Consider the following 25058-nt stretch of genomic DNA (forward strand, 5'->3'; position numbering starts at 1 on the left):
TTTTGATCACGTGACCCCGGGGGGGGACGGGACGCAAAAGCCCTGTGAAAAACAGCCGTTGTAACTTGGAACGGTCGCTAAACGGACTGCGGTCACTAAGTCGAGGACCGCCTGTAAAGACACGCCAGAAATCCTGCCCTTCATCGTCTCCACCCCTCCCGTCGCTCCGCAGCCCAGCTGCGAAGCCCCGCCCCTCTTTTCCACCCGCAAGCAGAGGCAAACAAAAATAAAATAAAAAAAAAAAAAAGGAGAAATTTAACGCGCTCAGGATTTTAATGCACAGCGTAGAATGTCACTGCCTCTCCTGTTGCCTGAGTCGGTCTTCTCTTAAAATTTTTGTCTTCCTTTTAACGGCGGCGGCGGTGGTGGTGGCCGCTCCGGAGAGAAGTCCCCTCATCGTGTCCATATTTGGGGGACCGGCCGGCGGGCGGGGGTAAATAGCGTCGTCCTGCCGCCTCACTTGAAGATCTTGCCCTGGTTGAACGCTTTGCCGACGTGCTTGAAGTCGCCTTCCCAAGTGAAGTACTCCTTCACCAGCTCCTTGCACTCCTCGCTGTCCGGGTCCAACTTCCGCCAGGTGTAGGATTCGTAGTCCACCTGCCAATCAGGGCTCAGCTGAGGAAGAAGAGGGAGGAGAGGGGGGAGGGCGGCGTGAGGAGGAAGAGGAAGAAAGGAGACTGCGCCCTTCCCCGTCTTGCCTCTGAGGACCCACCACAAAGGCAGAAGTGTCACACTGGGGCTGGCTAGCCAGTGGAACAGCTTGCCACCAGAAATTTATTTATTTGTTTATTAAATTTTTATGCCGCCCTTCTCCCGAAGGACTCAGGGCGGTGTACAGGGCAATAAATCATGGGCGCTTGTGTCTGAGATGCTGTAGGTTCTCCTGCTCGAGTAGGGGGCTGGACTAGAAGACCTCCAAGGTCCCGTTCTATTCTATTCTCTGAAATGGTGTAGGGTTTCCTGCCTGAGCAGGGGGTTGGACTAGATGACCTCCAAGGTCCCTTCCAGCTGTATTCTATTCTATTCTATATTTCTATTCTATTCCATTCCCATATTCTATTCTATATTTCTATTCTAAATTCTATTCTATTCTAAATTCTATTCTTTTCCATTCCATTCCCATATTCCATTCTGTATTTCTATTCTATTCTATTCCATTCCATTCCAATATTCTATTCTATTCCTATTCCTATTTCTATTCTATCCACATGATGCCAAGGAAGGACTTGGTGAAGTCCTGTGGTGAAAACACAGGCGGTCCTTGACTTATGACGACCACCACTGAGCCCAAATTTTCCGCTGCTAAGCGAGACAGCTGTTAAAATTGAGTTTTCCCTTCCTTGCTAGTTGTTAAGCGATTTGACCGCTGAACTTAATTTAAACGGTATAAATGGGATAAGGGTCTCCTGCTTGAGCAGGGGGTTGGATTAGATGACCTCCAAGGTCCCTTCCCAACTCTGGTTTCTTCCGCTACTTAGTTCTTTAAAAAAAATGACTCAAGACAGCTGTTAAGCAAAGCTGAGCTTCCCCCACTGTCGGAAGGTCGCAAAAGGGGAATCGCACGACCCCGGGGAGCCTGCTTCTTATGGGGAAAAAAAGGTCTCGCAAAAGTTGGAATTGACCGATTGAACTTTTTAGTCCCACCCAGTGTGCAGCTACCACTGCAGCCACACCCACCCAACTGGCCACACCCACCCAAAGGGCCACGCCCACCCAGCACCCCATGATACATAACTGGGTTTCGGGTTGCAGTTTGGGCTCTCGGTCTCTACAAGGTTCGCCGTCACTGGTCTAGGCTTTCCTGCCTGAGCAGGGGGTTGGACTAGATGACCTCCAAGGTCCCTTCCAACTTTTATTATTATTATCACAGCCTGACTCCAGAAGTGGTGAATTCTCCAACACTGGAAGTTTTTAAAAAGAGACCGGACAACCATTTGTCCGAAATGGTCTAGGCCAGGGGTCGGCAACCTCGGCTCTTTTATGACTCGTGGACTTCAACTCCCAGAATTCCTGAGCCAGCTATGCTGGCTCAGGAATTCTGGGAGTTGAAGTCCACGAGTCATAAGAGCCGAGGTTGCCGACCCCTGGTCTAGGCTTTCCTGCCTGAGCAAGGGGTTGGACTAGATGACCTCCAAGGTCCCTTCCAACTTTATTATTATTATTATTATTATTATTATTATTATTATTATTATTATTATTATTATTATTATTATTATTATTATATCGTGAAGGGCCACCAACGGCTGATCCCTCTTTTAGGGAACGCCTCGTGAGCCCCGAAAATCTTTTCTCTCTGTTTTAAGAGGTAGAACGTTTCGGTGGTCGAGCTTCACCTTTAAACCAGGGCTCAAATTCTAGTGCGGATGATGGTGCCTAGTTGGGCAATGAAACGTGCGCCAGAAAGTCACCGAGCTCAGACGAAACCCCTTTGGCAACGGCCCCCACCCTCCGCTGCGCTTTCCTGCTTTTTCCTCTCGCGTGGCCTTGTCCGCAGGCAGCCAGCCGGGGTCCCGGCCCTCAAGACTCACCGGGAAGGCGAGCTCCTGTCCGCGGAAGACCCAGAGGCCGGAGATGCTGCTGTCGTTGTTGGTGCCGAAGAGGATGACGGAGGCGAAGGCGTTCTTGCGCAGTTTGTCCAAACGTTGGAACATGCCTGGGGGGGGGAGAAGCAAGAGAGGGTGGATTAAATAAGGTCGGGCCAAGCTCGTAGTGATAATAATAATAACAATAACAATAACAATAACAATAATAAATAATAAATAATAATAATAATAATAATAAATAATAATAATAATAATAATAATAATAAATAATAATAATAATAATAATAATAATAATAATAATAATAAGGGGCGGGGGTGGAAACGAAGGGGGGAACATACCGGTGATAAGGTTGCAGCTCATGAAAGTCTGGGCCAGCTCCTCCGGGAAGCGGTATTGTGCGTACCAGATGGACCAACCGTCTTTGTCGAAGTGCTCCCAGAAGTGAGGAAGGGCGACTTTCAGCGTATCTTCGTTGGAGTACATCCGCTTAAATTCGTCCATGCTGAAGGGGCTGGGGGGAAATGAGCAAGAGGGCTGCAGCGTCGGAAAAGCAGGAGGGGGGAAGCCACGCCTGGAGGTTCTCGCCGCCTGAGCAGGGGGTTGGACTGGATGACCTCCAAGGTCCCTTCCAACTTATTACTATACAGTAACTAAGGAGAAATTTCCTGACAGTGAGAACAATTAACCAGCGGAACAACCTGCCTCCAGAAGGGGTGAATGCTCCAATACTGGAAGTTTTTAGTAAGAGACTGGACAGCCATTTGTCTGAAGTGGTATAGGGTTTCCTGCCTGAGCAAGGGGTTGGACCGGATGACCTCCAAGGTCCCTTCCAACTTATTATTATTAAATATGCCAGGGGCGGCACTCAAGAGCCCTCTCTGTGGACACATGTGCCGTCGCCCCGGCCCCACCTCCCCCATGGCCCCCTCCTCCCCAACAGCCCCTGCCCAGAGGAGTTGCAGCTGGGCACGGCCCACGCGCAGCAGGGCAGCCGAGGACATGGCAGCTGGGAAGTGGGGAGAAGACTCCACCCTCGTGCCCCATTGTGCGGTTGATGCTGTGGGGCTTGGGCAGTAGGGTGTGGCCGCCACGGCGCTGCTGTGTCCCTTGGTGAGTGGCCCTGCGGGTGGGCTGGGGCAGAGTGGGTGGGATGCGGGGGCAGAGCGGGGCCGTTTTTCCACCACTTGGTCTCTAAAAGGTTCGCCATCGCTGGTCTAGATTGCTAAAAGCCTGCTTGAGGCTAAACCGTCATCTCTGGGGAAACCAGGATAGCAGAGTTGGGAGGGACCGTGGAGGTCTTTCTAGTCCAGGGACCCCCCCAACCCCCGGGCCGTGGCCCATTGGGAACCGGGCTGTGCAAGTGGCAGGTGAGCGTGCGCAGCATCATTTGCCTGCGCGGCGGGCACTGGCGCGTTAAGCTCCGTTTGCACAACTGGGAGAGGTGGGGAGGGCTTCAAGTGCCTGCCGTAGCCGTGGGACTCCTGGTCTACCCTATAGACTCAAACGGACGCTATTTCCTCTCTTCCCCTCCCACCCTTACCGGTCCGCAAAGCCGGAAAACCTGCGGACCGCCGTTTTAGCCCAACCCAACGGACAAATAGGAGACCCGACACCACGGCGGGCAACATAGCTGCCCGATTTCTTCTTAAAAACCTCCAGTGATGGGAGCGCCCACGACACACAGGAATATAGTCAGTCCTCAATTTATGACCAGCTGACCTTAGGGGTAGTTACAACCTGGATTTGAAGCTCTTTATTTCTTTATATATAAATATCCCACTTTTTATTCCTTTTTTTTTTACAAATAGCTTGAGGAAGTCACCGTACGCAAGAGAAGACGGAGTGGCCCAGCTGACTTTCATGGCTAAGGCAGGCCTCGAACTCAAGACCTCCCAACTTTCTAGCCCCGTGCTTTAACCGCTAGGCCAACTAGCTCTCGCACGGTTGTTGCCCACCCCACGGTCGCTACATGTCCATGGCCCCACTTTACAGCTGCTTGCGCGGGCCCCACAGCCACCTGCCTACGTTAACTTGGTTTAATGAGACTGCTGTTTAAAATCAGGCGGGTCCTACGGCTGATCTGATTTACAACCACGGCGGGCCAGCTCCATTACGGTCGTAACCGGAGGACTGTCTGTAAAAGCAAGAAGCCAACAGAAGAGATTGTAGCTCGGGGCGGGGTGGGGGGTCCTGGGCGCTCTCTGAACGTAGCTGTTTGCTGGCAGACGTTTCGTTACCCAGCCAGGGGACGTCATCAATGTTGAGGGAGGGGTGGGTGGGCCTTCGCTGCCCCTTGTTCTATAGGAGACGGAGGCTTAGACCGCGCCATGAACTCCACCACACCACGAACAGCTGCAGCCGGGGACTTGGCTCAGAATGGGACCCCCCCCCACCCCAGAAAGAGGAGTGGGGCGGGAGCTTCAGGAAGAAATGAAGAGCGAGGAGCATCTTCCCTCACTTTACGGCAAGGGGGGGTGTCTCCCCATTTCTCACACCCCCTTGGTGGCAGGAGAGGACTCTTACTTGAGTCCAAGGGCCTCGAAGGTAAGGCACAACCTCGCTGTGTTCATTTAGGGACCACTCCAAAGTCACAACCGCACCGGGGGGAAAAAGGGCACGGACGACCGTGTTTCACACTCACCACCTTTGCAGCGTCCCCGTGGTCACGTGATCAAGTCAGGCGCGTGGCAACCGGTTCGTATTTAGGACGGCCTCAGCGTCCGGGGGGTGTGTGTGTGTCAGGCAAATCCCCTTTTTGCAAACTTCTGACAAGCAAAGTCAACGTGGGGTGGGAAAAAGCCGGATTCGCTTAAAAACCGTGTTACTAAGTGAACGACTGCGGTGCTTCGCTTAACTGCTGAGGCGAGAAAGGTCGTAAAATGGGGCAGGAAAGGTCGTAATATGGGGGCAAAGCTCACTTAACAAACGTCTCGCTCAGCAACAGAAACATTTGGGGCTCAATGGCGGCCGGTAAGTTGAGGACCATTATTAAGTCTCAACACGGACCACCGTCTCGAGCCCAAAATTTGTTAAGTGGGTCGTGGCCCGTTTTACGGCCTTCTGGCCACCACTGTGAAGCGAATCACTGCAGTTGTTCACTTAGTAACCCGCTGAAGTGACGTGAATCCGGCTTCCCCGTTTGACTCTGCTTGTCAGAAGGTCACAAAAGGGGATCACGTGACCCCGGATCGCACTGCGACCGTCATTAAATGAGTCGTTTGATCACGTTACCGTGGGGGGAAATGCAGCAATGGTCCTAAGTGTGAAAAAACGGTCGTTACGTCACGTTTTCCAGGGCCGCTGCAACTTCAAACGCTCACTAAACGGACAGTTGTTAAGTCAGCTTACTACTTGCGCTAAGAAATGAGAAGCGTTGTGTAACGATCAAGAGACTAGGTTTGAGCAACAATTCATATAGGCTTTTTTTCTGCAAGCAATAAAATCAGGCCCTTCAGCACGGATTCCATAACATTTTAAAAAGAAATCAGCTGTTTCTCTTTCCAGTCATTTGACGTAAGTTTGCGAACAAATGAGCCACTATGCGTACGCTTCAATCTCAATTTGGCACATTAGGTCACGCAGGGGTTATTTTGGGATGACAGTTTCATAAAATGATTTTGATAATAATATTGCTCGACAAACATTGCGGGATATCCTCCGACCGCCTTTTGAAAACACACATTTCTGTACACAGGTAATTCTCGACTTATTGAGCCCCAAGTTTAAGGTTGCTAAATGAGAAATTTGTTAAGCGGGTTTTGCAAGTGAATCCCTGCAGTTAAGTTAGCAACAAGGCAGTTAAAAGTGATTCTGGCTTCACCGTTGACTACAATTGTCAGATGGTCGCAAGAGGATCACGGGACCCTGGGATGTTGCAACGGTCGTGAAAAATGGTGATAAGTCCACCCAAAAAAGGGTGCCACTGTTTAACTTCAGTCACTAAGCAGACGGTGGTTGCCGAGGTCTCCCCGTAGAGCAAAAGATCTCTCCAGGATTGGCAGAGGAGGCTCAAATGCTTCCAAAGTAGAAATACGTTGCACCACTTGAGGTGGTTTTGCAACTGGGCTACCAAAATACCAGCCAGAGCTTCCAGGGTTTGCCTGTAAACCATCTCCCTTTAAGACTACAACACCCATCATTTCCAAGCCACCGGAGAGGAACAGGCTAGCAAAATCAGCCCTTTGCAGCCGCTCGGCGGGAGTCCAGCCGAGACTGGAAACACAGCCAGCTCACTTTTGACTCATTCCAGGATGGAAACAGCGAATGGAAAAGGGGTTTTTCCAGAAAATGGGTGAAACTAAATATATGAATAAAAGTCCTGCTGTCATTTTGTATAAATGGACACTTTTGGATGCTAGATGGAATGATAGACTTTATTGTGGTTTTTCTACACGTTAAAATGAAATTCCGATGTATGTGTGTGTGTGTTCCTAGTACATATGCTGTTCTATTATTGTTGCTATATTATTATGGTTATACTTGAGTTGGTAGACACGGTCTCTTTCAAGACAGGGCGTCAGAATTTCATTTTAATGCGTGCCACTGTCTACAGAGGTAAAAAGATAACAGCTTATCCATCCATCCATGTCTATCCTCTATCTCTTCATATCTCCAATTTTTTTTTAAAAAGATCTCTGGTCCTCCCTATTCTATTGTTTTCTTCTATTTCTTTACACTGTTCATTTAAGAAGGCATTCTTATCTCTTCTAGCTATTCTCTGGAATTCTGCATTCAATTGGGCGTATCTTTCTTTTTATCCCTTGCCTTTGGCTTCCCTTCTTTCCTCAACTATTTGCAAAGCTTCCTCAGACAGCCATTTTGCTTTCTTGCATTTCTTTTTCTTTGGGATGGTTTTGGTTGCTGCCTCTTGTACAATGTCCCGAACCTCCGTCCATAGTTCTTCAGGCACTCTTATCAGATCTAATTCCTTAAATCTATTTGGCACCTCTACTGTGTATTCATCAGGGATGTGATTTAGGTTCATTCCTGAGTGGCCTAATGTTTTTCCCAATTGTACTTTCTCCCAATTGTAAGACTAAACTTTGCAACGAGAAGTTTATGATCTGAGCCACAGTCAGCTCCTGGTCTTGTTTTTACTGACTGTATAGAGCTTCTCCATCTTTGGCTGCAGAGCACATAGTCAATCTGATTTCTGTGTTGGCCGTCTGCTGATGTCTGTGTGTAGAGCCGTCTCTTGGGTTGTTCGAAAAGAGTGTTTGCTACGACCATCGTATTCGCTTGACAAAATTCTATCAGTCTCTGCCCTGCTTCATCTTGTACTCCAAGGCCAAACTTGCCTGTTATTCCGGTTATCTCTTGGCTTCCTATTTTAGCATTCCAATCCCCCATGATGATAAGGACATCTTTTTTTGGTGTTAGTTCTATAAGGTGCTGTAGGGCTTCGTAGAACCGGTCAATTTCATCCTCTTCAGCACTGGTGGTTGGGGCATAGACTTGGACTACTGTGATATTGAATGGTTTGCCTCGGATTCGAACGGAGATCATTCTGTCATTTTGGGGATTGTATCCCAGTATTGCTTTTCCTACTCTTTTATTGACTATGAAGGCTACTCCATTTCTTCTGAGGGATTCGTGCCCACAGTAGTATACCTGATAGTCATCTGAATTAAATTCACCCATTCCTGCCCATTTTAGTTTGCTGATTCCTAAGATGTCAATGTCCAGTCTTGTCATCTCTTGTTTGACCACGTCCAGCTTGCCTCGATTCATGGATCTTACATTCCAGGTACCAATGGAGAATAGATCTTTGCGGCATCGGACTTTCCTTTCACCACCAGACACATCCACAGCTGAGCGTCCTTTCGGCTTTGGCCCAGTCGCTTCACTCTTTCTGGCGCTACTAGTACTAGCCCTCTGCTCTTCCCCAGTAGCATATTGGATGCCTTCCGACCTGAGGGGCTCATCTTCCAGCGTCATATCGTTTTGCCTTTTGGTACTGTCCATGGGCATGACAAAGGACCAAAATGGCAGGGACCTAACAGAGGCAGAAGAGATTAAGAAGAGGTGCCAAAATTACACAGAAGAACTATACAAGAACGAGCTTAGTGTCCCTGCTAACCATGATGAGGTGGTCACCGACCTTGAGCCAGGCATCCTAGAATGTGAAGTGAAATGGGCCTTAGGAAATCTGAGCAACAATCTGAGGTGACAGTATTCCAGCTGAGCTATTCAAAATCTTAAAAGACGATGCAGTAAAAGTGCTACATTCAATTTGCCAGCAAATCTGGAAAACTCAACAGTGACCACAGGATTGGAAAGTCAGTTGACATTCCAATTCCAAAGAAAGACAATGCCAAAGAATGTTCAAACTGTTGCACCATTGCACTTATTTCACATGCTAGTAAAGCTATGCTTAAAATCCTACAAGCTAGACTCCAGCAGTGGATCGACAACCTCCAGAAGTACAGGCAGGATTTCGAAGAGGCAGAGGAACTAGAGATCAAATTGCCAACATTCGCTGGATCATTGAGAAAGCTAGGGAGTTCCAGAAAAACATCTACTTTTGCTTCATTGACTATGCTAAAGCCTTTGATTGTGTGGATCACAAAAAATTGTGGCAAGTTCTTAAAGAGATGGGACCATCTTATTTGTCTCTTGAGAAACCTATATGCTGGTCAATTCCTGGCAATGGGGAAGAAATGGAGGTAGTGACAGATTTTATTTTCCTGGGCTCCAAGATTACCGCAGACAAGTACTGTAGCCAAGAAATTAAAAGACGCTTGCTCCTGGGGAGGAAAGCCATGGCAAATCTAGACAGCACACTAAAAAGCAGAGACATCACCCTGTCAACAAAAGTGCATATAGTCAAGGCTGTGGTCTTCCCAGTTGCAATGTATGGCAGTGAATGTTGGACCATAAGAAAGACCGAGCGCCAAAGAATTGAGGCCTTTGAACTACGGTGCTGGAGAAGACTCCTGCGAGTCCCTCGGACTGCAAGGCGATCAAACCGGTCAGTCCTAGAGGAGATCCACCCTGACTGCTCTTTGGAAGGCCAGATCCTGAAGTGGAAACTCAAATCCTTTGGCCACCTAAGGAGAAGGAAGGACTCACTGGAGAAGAGCCTAATGCTGGGAAAGATTGAGGGCGAGAGAAGAAGGGGATGACAGAGAAGGAGGTGGCTGGATGGAGTCCCTGAAGCAGGAGGCGTGAGCCTAAATGGACTCCAGAAGAGGGTAGAGGACAGGGAGGCCTGGAGGAACGTTGTCTCCATCATCCATCAATATATCTACCACCTATCAATGCATCATCTCTAGCCACCTACCTAATCTCTCTCTCTCTCCATCCATCCGTTCTCTCTCTATCTCCTTTCTCTCTATCATCTATCATCTCCATTCACTCATCCATCATCTCTCTCTTCCGCCGTGGAGAGGAAGGGGGGGGGGAGAGAGGCAGGCCAGAAAACAACTCAGCTCCTGTGTTGAGCCGATCCCGGATCACAGGACAGCTCGCTTGGAGCAACAGCTGAACCGCAAAGCAGCCAGCAGAAATGAAATGCTGCAAGGGGGGGGGGGTCACCGTCGTGTTTTGCTGAGAAGGGCCTCCCCCCCTTCAAGAATCTGCTCCCCGGCCCCTCCTCCTCCTCCGAAAAGGGGGAAGGACCTCTCCAATTGCAAGCAGCAGCTGATGCCCTCCCACCCCCCAAGTGGAGGTCACCCCATTTGTCCAGGGCAGGGACAAAGTTTGCTGGGGCAGGAGAGGGGGGTGCCCTCTCCCACCCAGTCGCTGCCAGAGGGAGGCAGCCCAGCCGGGCCCGCTGCCACCTCCCAGCCCGACAAACAAGATCCCCTCTCTGTTGTGCTTCCCTGGCTTGGCCTGGCCAGCCGGCGTGGGTAGCCAACGGGGTGCTCTACCGCCACCTGGTGGCTAAACGCGGGGAGCCCAGTCTCTCCTTGGCACAAGTGAAAATGGAAGGGAGGAATAGCTGTGGGGGTCTTGGCTTCAGGTGTGTGTGTGTGTGTGTGTGTTTGTGCACACCAGGCCGGCCCTTTGCGGAGGGAGTCGTGAGAAACAAAATGGGCGCCATGCGCTCCATCTTAAGGCCTTCTGTCGTCGCTTAAACCTGGACGAATTTCAGACCCCATGAGCAGCTTGTAAAAAAACAGAGGCGGGCAAAGTGTGGCCCCCTTTAGGGCCCGAGGGACTTCAACTCCCAGAATTCCTGAGCCAGCGCAGCAGAAGCCCCCAGGTGTTAAAAGGGGTCGCAGTTCCCCACTCCTGCTGTGAAAGGTTTAAGGCAGGGGTAGGCAACCTCGGCTCTTTTATGACTCGTGGACTGAGCATGGCTGGCTCAGGAATTCTGGGAGTTGAAGTCCATGAGTCATAAAAGAGCCAAGGTTGCCTACCCCTGGTTTAAGGCATTTCATTGAGGCTTCCACCTGCTTTTGAGGGGGGGGTGATTGGCAACCCCCCGCCCCAGCCTGTGTGAGGATTCTGTTGCCAGATTCCTGCTAGGTATAGTCATCAGCTTACGACCGTTTGGTTACTGACCATTTGAAGACATGGCAGTGCTGAAATGTAAAGACTTAGGACCGGTCCTCGTACTTACAACTGTCGCAGTCGTCCCCGCAGTCACGTCTGTGATTTGGGGGCTTGGAAACTGTTCAATCCCGTGGTCGCCGTTGGCGGCCTTCCCAGCTGGCTTCAGGAAGCTGCCGGGGAAGGCAGCCAAGTCGTGGTTGGGTCAGGTCTCGCTTAATGACCGTGGTGATTCGCTTAATGCCTTCCATTAAGCCACCCCAAAGCGGGCCACGGTCTTCTCGTTTGCTCAGTACATCTCAAGCTACGGTTGGGCCAGAATCAAAAGCCCGTTCCTTAGGATTGTGTCCCTGTTTCCAACTTCCTATAGAGGTCTCTTTGCAGTGCAGGCAGTCCTCAACTTATGACCGGTTATTTAGCAACTGTTCGAAGTGACATCAGCAAAAGTCCTCAATTTACGACTACAACGGAGCCCCCAAATCTGTGTAGCTAAGTGAAGATATTTGTCAGGTGGGTTTTGTCCCACTGTACAACTTGTCTCGCTGCTGCATTTCATTAAGTGAATCGCTGCAGTCGTTAAGTGAATCTGGCTTCACGTGACCCCGGGACATAGCAACAGTCCTAAGTATGAGTCGGTGGTCAAGCATCTGAACTTTGCTCATGTGACTGTAGGGAGGCTGCAACGGTTGTTAAGTGCAAAACAGGGTCCTAAGTCGCATTTTCCAACGCCGCTGTAACTCTGAATGGTCACAACCTGAATTTGAACGTGTGAAGGCCGCCCCCTGCTGAGGTCCCATGACCAAACTCCAGGAAGTTGACAAGTGGGCCGCGAAGCCCATCCACACACACTCCTGGGACGACGGTTTAATGAAAACCAGCACTTCCGATTTTCAGCAAAAAAAAAATGCACCTACAGCGAAACACTGGTTCGCTTAATGACTGTGGCAGTTGCTTAACGACCGCCACAAAAAAAGAATACAAAATTGGGCCTGTCACGTGACTGACCTCTGTTAAGAGCATCACCAATTTTGACTGCAATGGGCAGGCTCCATGATGTCGGTAAGTCAAGGGACACCTGTGACACGCCCTACACACCTATACCGGCTTTTCACTTCCTCCGTACCTTTTTCATTGTCTCTTTTTGAAGGGTGGTTTTGAGTGGGGCTTATCTCTAGGTATTTCTTGCTTATTTATTTAGTTTTATCTCTTGTGTCTGTCTACTAAAGGCAGGAAGCGTGGCATGGACCCAGAAGACCATAGCAGGTAAGATGATTTGCCCTCGAGACAACAGGGAGACACACAAAATGTTCTCTTTATGTTGCATGCTCAGCAAATCTGGAACAAGTTTCCAGGTTGAAAACTAAATTAAGTATTTTTTCAAAGGGAGCACCTCCCTTTTAAATACATAGTTTCTGACATACAGGTAAGCCCTCAATTTACAAAAGTTGAGTTATGACCATTTTTTTCACTGACGGCTGTTGCAATATCCCCGGATGGACTGAACAACCGTGCGACTAACGTTAACAACTGCAGTGATTCGCTTAAGGACGGGGGCCAGTAAAACGGGGCAAAACTCATTGAACAGCTGACTTACAGCTTAGCAATGGAAATTTGGGGCTCCGTTGTGGCGGCGAGTTGAGGACTGTCTGTAAACATGGGATTGTGAAAGGGGGGGGGGGGAAAAGGATTTTTTTTTAATGTACGTTGAGTTGAGTTATGCCTAAAATTATGATGATGGCAGTTTTTTTAAAAAAAATGTAGCCAAATTCAGTCCTGACTTCCTGGTTGCTTCCGCATTTGAGCAAAGAGCATTGTGGGACATTTCCCATGTCATGTTAGCCTAAACCCCCAGACCGGGAGTCACCCCATTCTTTTTTCGGGGGTCCCCCCTTACCTTTTGGGGAGGTGAGCAAAGGGATCTTTGGATTTGGGCTCAGCTGCCAAGGCCAGCTCACACGCATCTAATTCCTCTTCTGGTTCCTCCGCTTTCTTCTCTTCTTTCTTCTCCGCTTTCTTCTCCTCCTTCGGCGTTTTCTCCTTCTTGGAAGACTCTTTCTTGGGCTGATTCTCTGCAAACTTCTTGGCTGCAAAGCCACAAGGAGACACAAGGAGAAAAGTGACAAGGATTCAGGGCATCCATGCCGAAGGGTCAATTTCTGGCCTCTGGAAGCACTAAAGCAGCCTCTCCCAACCTCGCCCCCCCTTTTTTTTTAAAGACGGGTGGACTTCAACTCCCAGGATGCCCCCCCCAGCCAGCTGGAATTGAAGTCCACTCGTCTTAAAAAGGGCGGCCGAAGTTGGGAAATGTCGCATTAAAACCTCGGGGGGGGGGGGGGGGGGAAGAAAAAAGAAAAAAAAAAGGTCAGGGCATCCATCAAGCCTGGCATCCATCAAGTCTCTCTGGACGTGTCACTGTATCACTTCCCCATGGTCCTTATTGCTGCCTGAAACAAATCAAGCAGCTTTTTTTTAAAAAAAGGTAGTTTCCCCCGCACATGCGTGCTAGTCGTTTCCGACTCTAGGGGCCGGTGCTCATCTCCGTTTCAAAGCCGAAGAGCCAGCGCTTGTCCGAGGACGTCTCTGTGGTCATGTGGACGGCATGACTAGACGCCAAAGGCACACGGAACGCTGTTACCTTCCCACCGTAGTGGTCCCTATTTTTCTACTTGGGTCTTTTTTTACGCGCTTCCGAACTGCTAGGTTGGCAGAAGCTGGGACGCGTAACAGGCGCTCGTTCTGCTACGCGGCACTCGGGATTCGACTCGCCAAACTGCCGACCATCTGATCGACAGGCTCAGCGTCCTAACCCAATGAGCCACCGCGTCCCTATACTATACTGCAGTCCCTTTTTAAAAAAATTAATTTTAGAAGTTTCACGCCGATTTCCCCCTCTGCTCAAGCATGAATGGCTTTAATCAGCGTGCATCTTTTGGGGATCAGATTGCTGCATTCTCGTGATCTTCTTCCCTATTTATTTTGTTGTCCTGTTAATTTTATTTCTGTTCTGCTTACGCTCTTTTTTTCCCGCTGCTTCCTTTCCGTTGTTGCAAAACGCCTAGAGAGAGCAGCCCCACGGGGAGATAATAAAAGTTTAACAAAATAAATACGTCTATCTGCTAACATTCAAGCAGCTTAATTCGGAAGATCTCAGAGGAGGGAACTTCCAGCTATTGAGCGTCTTCACCAAGCAAGCCACGGTGTGGGGGAGGGCATTTGATCAACTGGATTTGCAGGGGAAAAAAGAGGCAACCTTTTCAAAAATAAGAGTAGCAAGGCTCATTTTTGAACCAGCCCACCTTTCAGCAAACAAGAGCGAACATGAAATACGACCCTTTTCGGTCTTCGTGTTCTAATTTTAGTCCTGGAGGTTGCCGAGCCAAAGTCAGAAACGGGCCGTGAAATGCACACTATTCCTTCCACCAGGCTAAGCTTGCTTATTTCCTCCCCCCCCGCACAAGATTGGCAGGCTTTCAATTCAGGTAGTCCTCAACTTGCAACCACAACAGAGCTCAACATTCCTGTTGCTAAGTGAGACAATTGTCAGGCGAGCTTTGTCCCGTTTTACGACCTTGCTTGCCGCAGCTGTTAAGTGAATCACTGCAGTTGTGAAGTGAGTAACCCAGTTGTAACCCAACTTCCCCCGTTGACCGGGACACTGCAACTGCCATAAATACGAGTCGGTTGCCCAGCGTCTGAATTTTGATCACGAGACCCTGGGGGATGCTGCAACGGTCGTTGTGCGTGGGGAAAAAAAAGGTCACAAGTCACTTTTTCCAGCGCCGTTGTAATCTTGAACACTCAGTCGCTAAATGAACTGGTGTTATGTTGAAGACTGCCAACCCCTAGGTGGCAAACCTGTGGCACGTGTGCCAGAGGTGGCACACAGAGCCCTCTCTGTGGGCACGCGTGCCATCGCCCCAGTCCTTGGGCCCTCAGCTGGGTTGTATAAAACCTTTTCGCTTTAGGCCTCTGCCGCCGCACACACACACACACACACACACACACACACAGACTGCAAGCTCACAAGTCCATTTGCACGAGCGGTGGGCATTCTCTCATATGCCTGAAATTCCATTTGTGTGAGTGCCACCGCTCGCACAAATGGAGCTGCGTCTCCCCGCTTCCATCACCGGTCTGCAAAGTGGGGAAAGTTGGGGACCAATGTTATCAAGGATGAAAAAAAAACCAAAACAAAACAATTCTGCATAATGGATTCCTACGAGCAGAATACGAGCCTTGGTGGAGCAGTGGGCTAATGCCTCCTTAAGTAACCCCAGCTGCCTGCAATTAGTGCAGGTTCGAGTCCCACCAGGCTCAAGGTTGACTCAGCCTTCCATCCTTCCCAGGTAGGTAAAATGAGGACCCAGATTGTTGGGGGCAATTAAGCTGACTTTGTAATAATGCCGCTTGGGGGGTGTGTGAAAGCCCTAACAAGCAGGCATATACATAGAATGAAGGCTACTGCTAAGCTTGTAAGCCGCCCTGAGTCTTCGGAGAAGGGAGGGATATAAATGGAATTAAAATAAATAAATAAAAATAACAGCAAGGGTTCTTGCTGTCTTTCAAAAATAAAAAAACAAAAAATGGAAGTAATGGGAAGGAATTAAGCTACGCTGAGTGGAGGGCCGGCGTAAGCTGCTCGCAAACACATCCCCGCCTCCCGCTGTCCTCTTCCAACTTTAAAAGGCTAGAACGGCCACTGGAAAAGAGAATCAGGGGTCCTGACCGTCAAATTGCGCCATCTTCTCACACAGCTTCAAGTCCCCCAGGATGGCCTTGAACTGGGGCTGGTTTACGCAGGTCACAAACCAACGGTTCACATTTTCGTAAGGCTGGCGAAAGGGGGGCTCCAGAACCTGAAAAAAAGGGAGAAAAGGCAGGTAACAGCTCATGCCACACGCAATCGGTTTCTTTCAAGATGGACTAGACTGGGGTAGGCAAACCTTGGCTATGCTGGCTCAGGAATTCTGGGAGTTGAAGACCACGAGTCACGAGGGGGCCATAGTTCCCCCATGGTGGCTCAGGAATTCTGGGAGTTGAAGTCCACGAGTCATGAGGGGGCTATAGTTCCCCCATGCTGGCTCAGGAATTCTGGGAGTTGAAGTCCACGAGTCATGAGGGGGCCATAGTTCCCTCATGCTGGCTCAGGAATTCTGGGAGTTGAAGACCACGAGTCACGAGGGGGCCATAGTTCCCCCATGGTGGCTCAGGAATTCTGGGAGTTGAAGTCCACGAGTCATGAGGGGGCTATAGTTCCCCCATGCTGGCTCAGGAATTCTGGGAGTTGAAGTCCACGAGTCATGAGGGGGCCATAGTTCCCTCATGCTGGCTCAGGAATTCTGAGAGTTGAAGTCCATGAGTCATGAGGGGGCCATAGTTCCCCCATGCTGGCTCAGGAATTCTGAGAGTTGAAGTCCATGAGTCATGAGGGGGCCATAGTTCCCCCATGCTGGCTTAGGAATTCTGAGAGTTGAAGTCCATGAGTCATGAGGGGGCCATAGTTCACCCATGCTGGCTTAGGAATTCTGAGAGTTGAAGTCCATGAGTCATGAGGGGGCCATAGTTCCCCCATGCTGGCTTAGGAATTCTGGGAGTTGAAGTCCATGAGTCATGAGGGGGCCATAGTTCCCCCATGCTGGCTCAGGAATTCTGGGAGTTGAAGACCACGAGTCATAAAAGAGCCAAGGTTGACCACCCCTGGACTAGACAAGAGAGGAAAACCAGGACTATGAACATATCACGTAACTTATGATTACTGGTTGCTGTCACTTTACGACACTGAGCCCACAATTACGATCAGGAAATCTCTCTCTCTCTCTCACTCTCACACACAAACAAGCACACAGCAATTTGACAACCATTAAGCCCAAGTGGCAATTGTCAAAAAAGAACACCCAGGTCTGAAGCTCTGCAACGGACTCCTTGCAGGAAACTTAACAGTTTCCGACAAAGAAAGCCCATTACCGACCACGGATTTACAAAAAACCAGAGCTTGCTTTGCAAGCAACACAAAAAAGGTGATGAATCAGATTCACATGACCACAGGATGTTGCAAACAGTTGCCGGGTGTCCAAAATGCAATCGTGTGGTTATCGGAACTTCAAATCTGGGTCATAAGGAGCCCCCGGGGTGGGTTTTTGTAACTTCAAACTAAAGCTAAGCGACGGTCGTAGGTCAAGGACGACCACTTGTATGTGCAATCAAGTTGTTCCAGGTATCCCTCGATTCATGATCACCATTCAGCGCAAAAAAACCGTTGCTAAGGGAAGACAGCCAAGTGACGCTCAACCAGCTCTCCGGATCTTCCACGCTGTTCCTGGACTTTCGTCCTGCGTGAAAAGGCCCCTTTTTCCTTCCACACAACCTCAACACTAGGATGATGAAAAATGAGGGTGGCTCCTTAGTGCTCTCCGAGCTGGCTTGTTTCCTCGCAGTGATGGCGAACCTTTGAGAGACCGAGTGCCCAAACTGCGACCCAAAACCCACTTATGTATCAGTGGGTGCCAGGTGTGGCTGCAGTGGTAACGGCAGGCTAGGTGGGACTAAAAAGTTCCATCAATTCCAACTTTGCGAGATCATTTTTTCCCCCGTGAGAAGTTGAAATTGATTGATGGATTGAACCTTTTTTTTCCTTGCATATGGCGGCAGAGGCCTAAAGCGAAAAGGTTTTATAAAACCCAGCTGAAGGCCTAGAAAGGGCTCTGCGTGCTACCTGTGGCGCGTGTGCCATAGGTTCGCCACCACGGCTCGCAGACATGTCACTGCCTAGGTTTAGGGTCGTGAAACATCTGCAAGGAAACGAGCCAGCTCAGAGAGCACCAAAGGACCCCTCATTTCAACCCTGAGCTGCAAATAATTCTCCTTCAGTCGCCATGCTTTAACCCTGCACCAACAAGCCTTTTTGGTGGTGATCCAAGGGAGGCCTTGCTTATCGTCCAGAAAACCTAACAAGCCTCTTATCCTCGGGGGAACAAGGGGGGGGGTGGGAAATGCCCAGTCCCGCTCTTTCTCCTCCAGCAATCCCAGGCACCTCAGTTGCCCTCGTTTCCCCAACCCCCCCCCCCCGGACCTCCTCAGCCACCTCCAGAGCCTCACCTGCTTGTAAAGCCAGAGCAGAGTGCAGACCACTGTGATGTCGGCCAGGGTGATGCGTTCCCCGACCAAAAAGGTGCAGGTCTTCAGGTGGGAATCAAGTAGGCTGAGGATCCGTTTCACTTCCTCCTTGGCGTACTCCGTAGCCTGCAGGGGGAGCAAAAAAAAATTAGGGGGGGGGCAGCCTAGAGCAGGGGTAGTAGGCAAACTTGGCTCTTTTGTAATGGTCGCTAAGTGTGAAAAATGATCACAAGCCCCTTTTTTTCAGTGCTGCTGTAACTTTGAACAGCCACTAAATGAACTGCTGTCAAGTCGAGGAATACCCTTAGGCCAGGGGTAGGCAACCTTGGCTCTTTTGTGACTCGTGGACTTCAACTCCCAGAATTCCTGAGCCAGCATGGCTCAGCTTGGAAACCTCTCTTTCCCCTCAGCGTGGCTGGCTCAGGAATTCTGGGAGTTGAAGTTCACGAGTCATAAAAGGGCCAAGTTTGAAGACCCCTGGTTTAGAGTATAGGCCAGGGGTAGGCAACCTTGGCTCTTTTATGACTCGTGGACTTCAACTCCCAGAATTCCTGAGCCAGCATGGCTCAGCTTGGAAACCTCTCCCTTTCCCCTCAGCGTGGCTGGCTCAGGAATTCTGGAAGTTGAAGTCCACAAGTCATAAAGCGGCTGAGGCCTAGCCCAGGGGTAGGCAACTTTGGCTCTTTTATGACTTGTGGACGTCAACTGCCAGAATTCCTCAGCCAGCATGTGGGGGAACTATGGCCCCCTCATGACTTGTGGACTTCAACTGCCAGAATTCCTGAGCCAGCCTGGCTCAGCGTGGAAACCTCTCCCTTTCCCCTCAGCGTGGCTGGCTGAGGAATTCTGGGAGTTGAAGTCCACGAGTCATAAAAGTGCCAAGGTTGCCTACCCCTGTCCTAGGATCTCCGGCATCTTCTTCAGTAAGACTGGAGCGCCCTTACCTGCTTGTTATATTGCATTATGCCAAGCGTGGGGAAGACCCAGGTGCTGGCCGGAGGCACGATGTCGCTGTCGGCGAAGCTCACCCACTGAAGGACCTGGGCAGCTGCCTCTTGAGTTGTACCTCGCAGTTCTTCGTTGCTGACTGGGAGAGGGAAAAACCGGCCAGTTAAGAGAACCATCAATGAAAAAGAACGCACTGGCAATTTTAGTTAAGCCAGAGTTTTCTGAACTTCCAATCAAAGGAGTTAAGGGCCATCCTGGTTGAGAATCACGGGAGCAGATCTCTACCAGATCCAGACCTCCTCCAGCTTTAGGAAGTAAAATAAAATCTGCGCTTTCTTGAGGGATGAGGGACTTCACCCTAGAAGAATTTTAAAGGTTTGTTTATTGATTGATTGATTTTACTCGAGGCTTCTATGACAGGATCTTTCCGAACACACTCAGAAAACAATCCAAGTTCCTCCAACCAGGCAACCTTGCCCAAAAGAAATATGAATCGGTTATAAATAAAATCGGAGCTTAGGAGAGGTCAAAAATCAGAACAAAGTGACCGTTTCTGGAAGCTTCTACAAAGCCGTTCCTGGCGGCCTGTGTTTTTTCTTCTCACCCGACTCCCCTCGGTGCTGATCTGCATGTAGCCCGTAATGGAGCCTGCCCGTCAGTCTTAAAACAGGTTCTTTAGACCTCGTTTGGAGAGGTCATTAAGCTGGTTCGATTCGGGCTGGTTTCGCCGAAAATAAACGTTTTTTGACAAAACCATTTTAGAACGCTGTCACGTGACTACAGGATGCAGCGTTTGGCCGTAACTGTGGGTCAGATGGGGACTGCCCAAACATGCTGTCACAGGGGAGCGGGTGTGGCTGTCGGGACGTTGGAACCAGGGCGTGAGTAACCCCAGGGAACCCCCGTCGTAAATTCAAAGGGTCGCAAGCAACCGAATCGTAAGCCGAGGACTACCTCGATTTCATTTGCCACGGCCCGATCGAGGGATTCCTGAACTGAACTGTTGCACAGGTCGCCCTCGACCTACAATGACAATTGAGGGCCAAATTTCTGTTGCTGAGCAAGGCGGTTATTATATGAGTTTTGCCCCATTTTATCACCTTTCCTGCCACCGTTGTTAAGTGAATCGCTGCAGTTGTTAAGTTAGCAACCTGGTTATTAAGTGAACTACCCCCCCTTGACTTTGTTGGTCAAGAGGGTCGCAAAAGGGGATCACATGACCTTGGGACACAGCAATGGTCATTAAGTGTATGAACTAGTTAGAGCAAGCAACTAAATTTCATTTTTAATGTATGTCATTGTGCCCACGGTAAAATATGACAATAAAGGTTATCTATCATCTATCTATCAATCAAATCTATCTTTCTTTCTATCTATCTATCTATCATCTATCTATCTATCTATCTATCTATCTATCTATCTATCTATCTATCTATCTGTATCTATTTATCTATCATCCACCCATCCATCTATGCTATCTATCTATCTCTATCTATCTATCTATGGTATCTATTTATCTATCATCCATCCATGGTATCTATCTATCTATCTATCTATCTATCTATCTATCTATCTATCTATCTATCTATCATCTATCTATCTATCTATCTATCTATCTATCTATCTATCTATCTATCTATCTATCTATCTATCTATCATCCATCCATGCTATCTATCCATCTGTGGTATCTATTTATCTATCATCCATCCATCCATCCATCTATGCTATCTATCTGTCTGCCTGCTGTCAAGCATCTGAATTTTGATCACATGATCAAAGGGATGCTGCAAAGGCTGTAACTGTGAAAATGGTCACAACTCCCTTTTTTCAGGGGCGCTGTAACTTTGAACGGTCACTAAATGAATGGTTAACTAGCTGTAAACCTGGCCCAATGACTTTGGATAAAACGGACAAGCGGGGACGGATACTCACCGTAGTGTGCAATGGCGTTGCTCTCAAATATGCAAACCCCATCATCTCCTTCAAAGGCCGGAACCTACGGAGGGGAGAGAAAGTACCTCTCTGAGCAGACAAGCGGGGGGGGGAGGGGGCTTCTCCTCCCAAGAGGTCAGGAGGGGCCACCCACAGCGGGGCTTCTCAACCTCAGGAGTGTTAAGCCACGTGGACCTCAACTCCCAGCACAGCTTAAACCCAGCTTAAACTTGCTGAGATTGAGAGAAATGTCGATTTAAACTACGAGAAGTCGCCATTCTTAAAAAAAAAAATCTCTCTTGAAGTGGATAACCCGCAAGCCAATCGGCGCCGTAGCTGTGCAGATCTTATCGTCAGAAAGGCTTTTGTGACATTTAAATAAAAATCTAGGGAGCTGCAACTTAATTTCCCACAATCCCCCAGGAAGCAGTAACGTTGACCGGAAACTGCTATTGTTATAAATCTGGAGGAAACTTTCTCAACGTTTTGCTACGTTCAGAAGCAGACGCCCAGAATCCCTCAGGCATAGCTGGCTGGGGAATTCTGGGCAATGAAGTCCACGCATCTTAAAGTCACCAAGGTTGAGAAATACTGATCTGGAGGAAGCAGCACGGACTCAACAAGACCAGCTCTTGTTCCATCATCGCCGCACTTGCTCACTTATGTAACTGAAGGGATGCCCCCCAAAAGGAAGCTGGCTTGTTCTGAAGATGCACTAAGTCTGCTGGATACACAGATCATCACATCCCAAACCGTACGAAGCTAGTCCTGGTGCAGCTTTTTCTTTCTTTCTTTTTTAGCCAAGCCCCAGGCATGTAGAGCCTGTTTGGTCTAGTGCAGGGGTAGGCAACCTCGGCATAGCTGACTCAGGAATTCGGGGAGTTGAAGTCCATGAGCCATAAAAGAGCCGAGGTTGCCTACTCCTGGTCTAGTGGTTAAGTCACTAGGGTAGAAAGCAGGAGACCAGGAGTTCAAATCCCCCCTTAGCCAGGAAAGCCAGTTATGAATGAATGAATGAATGAATGAAGCTTTATTATCAAAGTACAACATGAGCTTGATCAGAAGGTCGGCAGAGTGAGCCGCCTGTTACGCGTCCCAGCTTCTGCCAACCTAGCAGTTCGAACACATAAAAACGCAAGTAGAAAAATAGGGACCACTCCGGTGGGAAGGTAACAGCGTTCCGTGCGCCTTTGGCGTCTAGTCATGCCGGCCACGTGACCACGGAGACGTCCCTGGACAAGCGCTGGCTCTTCGGCTTTGAAACGGAGATGAGCACCGGCCCCTAGAGTTGGAAACGACTAGCACGCATGTGCGGGGTAACCTTTACCTTTACAACATGTATACAGTGAGATTGGCTGAGCCAATCTTTCAGCCCAGCCCACCTCATAGGAGTGTTGTGGTGGGGAAAACAGGGAGGAAGGTACGTCAGTCACGTTTACCACCTTCAGTTATTTGTAAAATGGCGGGATACAAATAAATGAATGAATGTTCACAGCTCTAGCCAACTATCTCCTGGAAACTAGTAAGAGAATCAACACCAACCATTACAAACAGCTCTCATTCTATCCCCCCCCCCAAAAAGATCCCCAGAACTGTAACGCCACGGCGTAACTCGAGTTAGACAAGAGGAAAATAAAACAAAAGCCGCTCACCTTTCCAACTGGGAATTTTTTCAGAAATTCAGGGGTCTTGTTGGTCTGCCCGAAGTGGAACTGGGGCGGCGTGGAGAGGACTTTGATCTTGGCCCCGCTGTATTGAGCAGCAATGAGGGCTTTGAATGCCCGCCAGTTCTCGGGGTAAGTGTAGAGAGTCTGCAAAGGGGAGCAAGCAACCATGGGTTACGGGTTTTCCGAGAAGGGAGCCATAACTTAATACATGCTAGGTAGTTCCCCCACCACCACCACCAAGTCTTCCATCGGTTTAATCCAAGCCTGTGTACAGCAACCAACTGCCGCAGCTCGCTGCATTGATTTGTTCAACTGACACGGTCACCCTCTTGGCAGGTGAGTCTGCAGTTGTGGTGGCCGGTGGACCTGCCTACTGCAAAGCAGACAGGGCACCATCAAGAGTGCAACGTCAGCAGAAGGTCCATGATTCTCCATTGGCCTGTTTAGGTCTTACCCACTCCTTTCTCCAGGACCCCCCCCCACCACCATCTTCCCTGCCCTAAAACAATGCCCACGAAATCTTCTCTTGAACCATGCAATGATGGCTTGTTGTTCTGCCTGGGAAGGCCTCCTTCAGCTTGACTTAAAAGACATTTCTGGGTGCAAATTTCAGGGCCCCCTTATCTCAGAATAACACAACCGACATAGTTGGAAGGGAGGTCTTCTAGTCCAACACCCCCCCACCCAGCCAAGCAAGCTATTCTATACTGTCCCAGCCAAATGGCTGTCCAGTCTCTCCTTAAAATCTTCCAGTGACGGAGCAACCACAACTTCTGGAGGCAGGTAGTTCCACTGGTTAATTGTTCTCGCTGTCAGGAAATTTCTCCTTAGTTCTAGGTTGCTTCTCTCCTTGATGAGTTTCCATCCGTTGCTTCTTCTCCTGCCGCCTAGAGCAGGGGTCTTCAAACTCAGCCCTTTTATGACTCAGGGACTTCAACTCCCAGAATTCCTCAGCCAGCCATGCTGGCTGAGGAATTCTGGGTTCATGAGTCATAAAAGAGCCGTTTGAAGACCCATGTCCTAGACCTAGAGTGTCCTAAAATCAAGAGCTTCCACCCAAAAGCCTGGCTCTCTCCAAGCCAACCTGAGTGCAAATCCAGGCCCACCTTCTTACATCTACTAAAATCAGGATCTTCTGCTCAATTTTTAATTTTATTGTGATTATGAATTGTGGGCTTGTACTAATTTAATTCCATTTAATTCTCTTTTTGTACTGTTTTAACTGCCCTGAGTCCTTCGGGAATAAGGCGGTATATAAATTCAACTAATAAATAAATAATAAATAAACAGCAGGGCCCTCCTGAGCCAACACCCACCACCCTAAGATCCAGCAAACCCCCCCCCAACCATGTCAAACATCTCCACTGGAAGACGAGGAACTGGCGTTGGATCCAGCCAGTGGCACCAACCTCTGGTTCCAGCAGCCCCAGAAAGGCAAGTGAAGAGATGCTAGAACCCATCATCCTGCCCATTCATTTCTGAGTGGCCCCAAGGCCAGGAAACCGCCCATTCCTGCTCTTCCTCACCAGGGTTCATCACAACTGCCTCTAAAGCTGGAGGCTCCACTCAGCCACCCGCTCACCCTCTTCTGCACCACTTCTGCAGGCAGATTCTCTTCCATCCCCACAAGAGCTTAATTTACGAGTTTGTGTGTGTGTGTGTGTGTGTGTGTGTGTGTGTGTGTGTGCGTGCGCGCGCGGTCTTTCCTCTGAAGCCAATTCAGAAAGAAGGCAAAATGCTGGTTTGCCTTCCTCCCACGTGTCAAGAGCAAAAAAAAAAAAAGCAGCTCAACCCCCATCCACCCAAACCCTTAAAGACGACCCGCGTGTTTTCTCAACCTTCTCAACTTGAAGAGGTGCGGACTTCAACTCCCAGAGTTCCCCAGCCAGCTATGCTACGCTCTGCTGGTTGAGGAACTCTGGGAGTTGAAGTCCGCACCTCTTAAAAAAAAAAAAAGTTGACGAGGTCGAGGAACTCTCGTCCCTAAGACGGCTCGGACTACAGCTCCTATGCGGCCTGGCCTCGGGGCCGGGGCGTATGGGAGTTGTAGTCTTGGCCGTTCGGGTCCGTTTAAACCCCCGATGCGCGTGGCAAGGGAAGAGAGGACCAGCCTGACACTCCCCCTTTCGGGCTCGGCCGGCCCGCCTGGCCTCATCCATCACTGGCCAGACTCCCCGCTGCAAGGCCCTCCCTCGTCGCTTCCCAGCCCCGGGCTCCGGCGCCGCCACCGCCCTCTCGGTAGCCGGATGCAGGCGGATGAACTCTAGGCCTCGACGAGAACCGCAACTCACCCCGGCCACCGCCATCTTAGCGAGGAGAGGAAAAGGAGGAGCGTCACCCAAGACGGCCGTAAAGCA

General features: G+C 49.5%; 1 protein-coding gene across 1 annotated transcript; it reads right to left on the bottom strand.

The window, feature by feature from the left end:
* Window positions 1–249: 249 nt before the first annotated feature.
* Window positions 250–25058, bottom strand: EEF1G (eukaryotic translation elongation factor 1 gamma). Its single transcript, XM_081340785.1, has 10 exons — window positions 24993–25058; window positions 22687–22845; window positions 21035–21098; window positions 19098–19240; window positions 18136–18279; window positions 15767–15896; window positions 12935–13124; window positions 2883–3055; window positions 2529–2653; window positions 250–615 (listed from the first exon to the last, which is right to left on the bottom strand). The coding sequence occupies exons 1-10, from the start codon at window positions 25005–25007 to the stop codon at window positions 457–459; spliced, it is 1302 nt and encodes a 433-aa protein (XP_081196911.1). The 5' UTR covers window positions 25008–25058; the 3' UTR covers window positions 250–456.

The sequence above is a fragment of the Vipera berus genome (genome assembly GCF_964194415.1).
Source record: "Vipera berus genome assembly, chromosome: 16".
In the NCBI taxonomy this organism is placed as follows: domain Eukaryota; kingdom Metazoa; phylum Chordata; class Lepidosauria; order Squamata; family Viperidae; genus Vipera; species Vipera berus.

Bases quoted from the DNA above. Each gene is read 5' to 3' on its own strand.
- EEF1G (XM_081340785.1), bottom strand. The intron at 13,125-15,766 runs GTCAGGACCCCT...GTGGCTTTGCAG, and splicing joins GAAGATGGCGCAATTTGACG to CCAAGAAGTTTGCAGAGAAT. The intron at 2,654-2,882 runs GTATGTTCCCCC...TCCCCCCCCCAG, and splicing joins GAGCTGCAACCTTATCACCG to GCATGTTCCAACGTTTGGAC.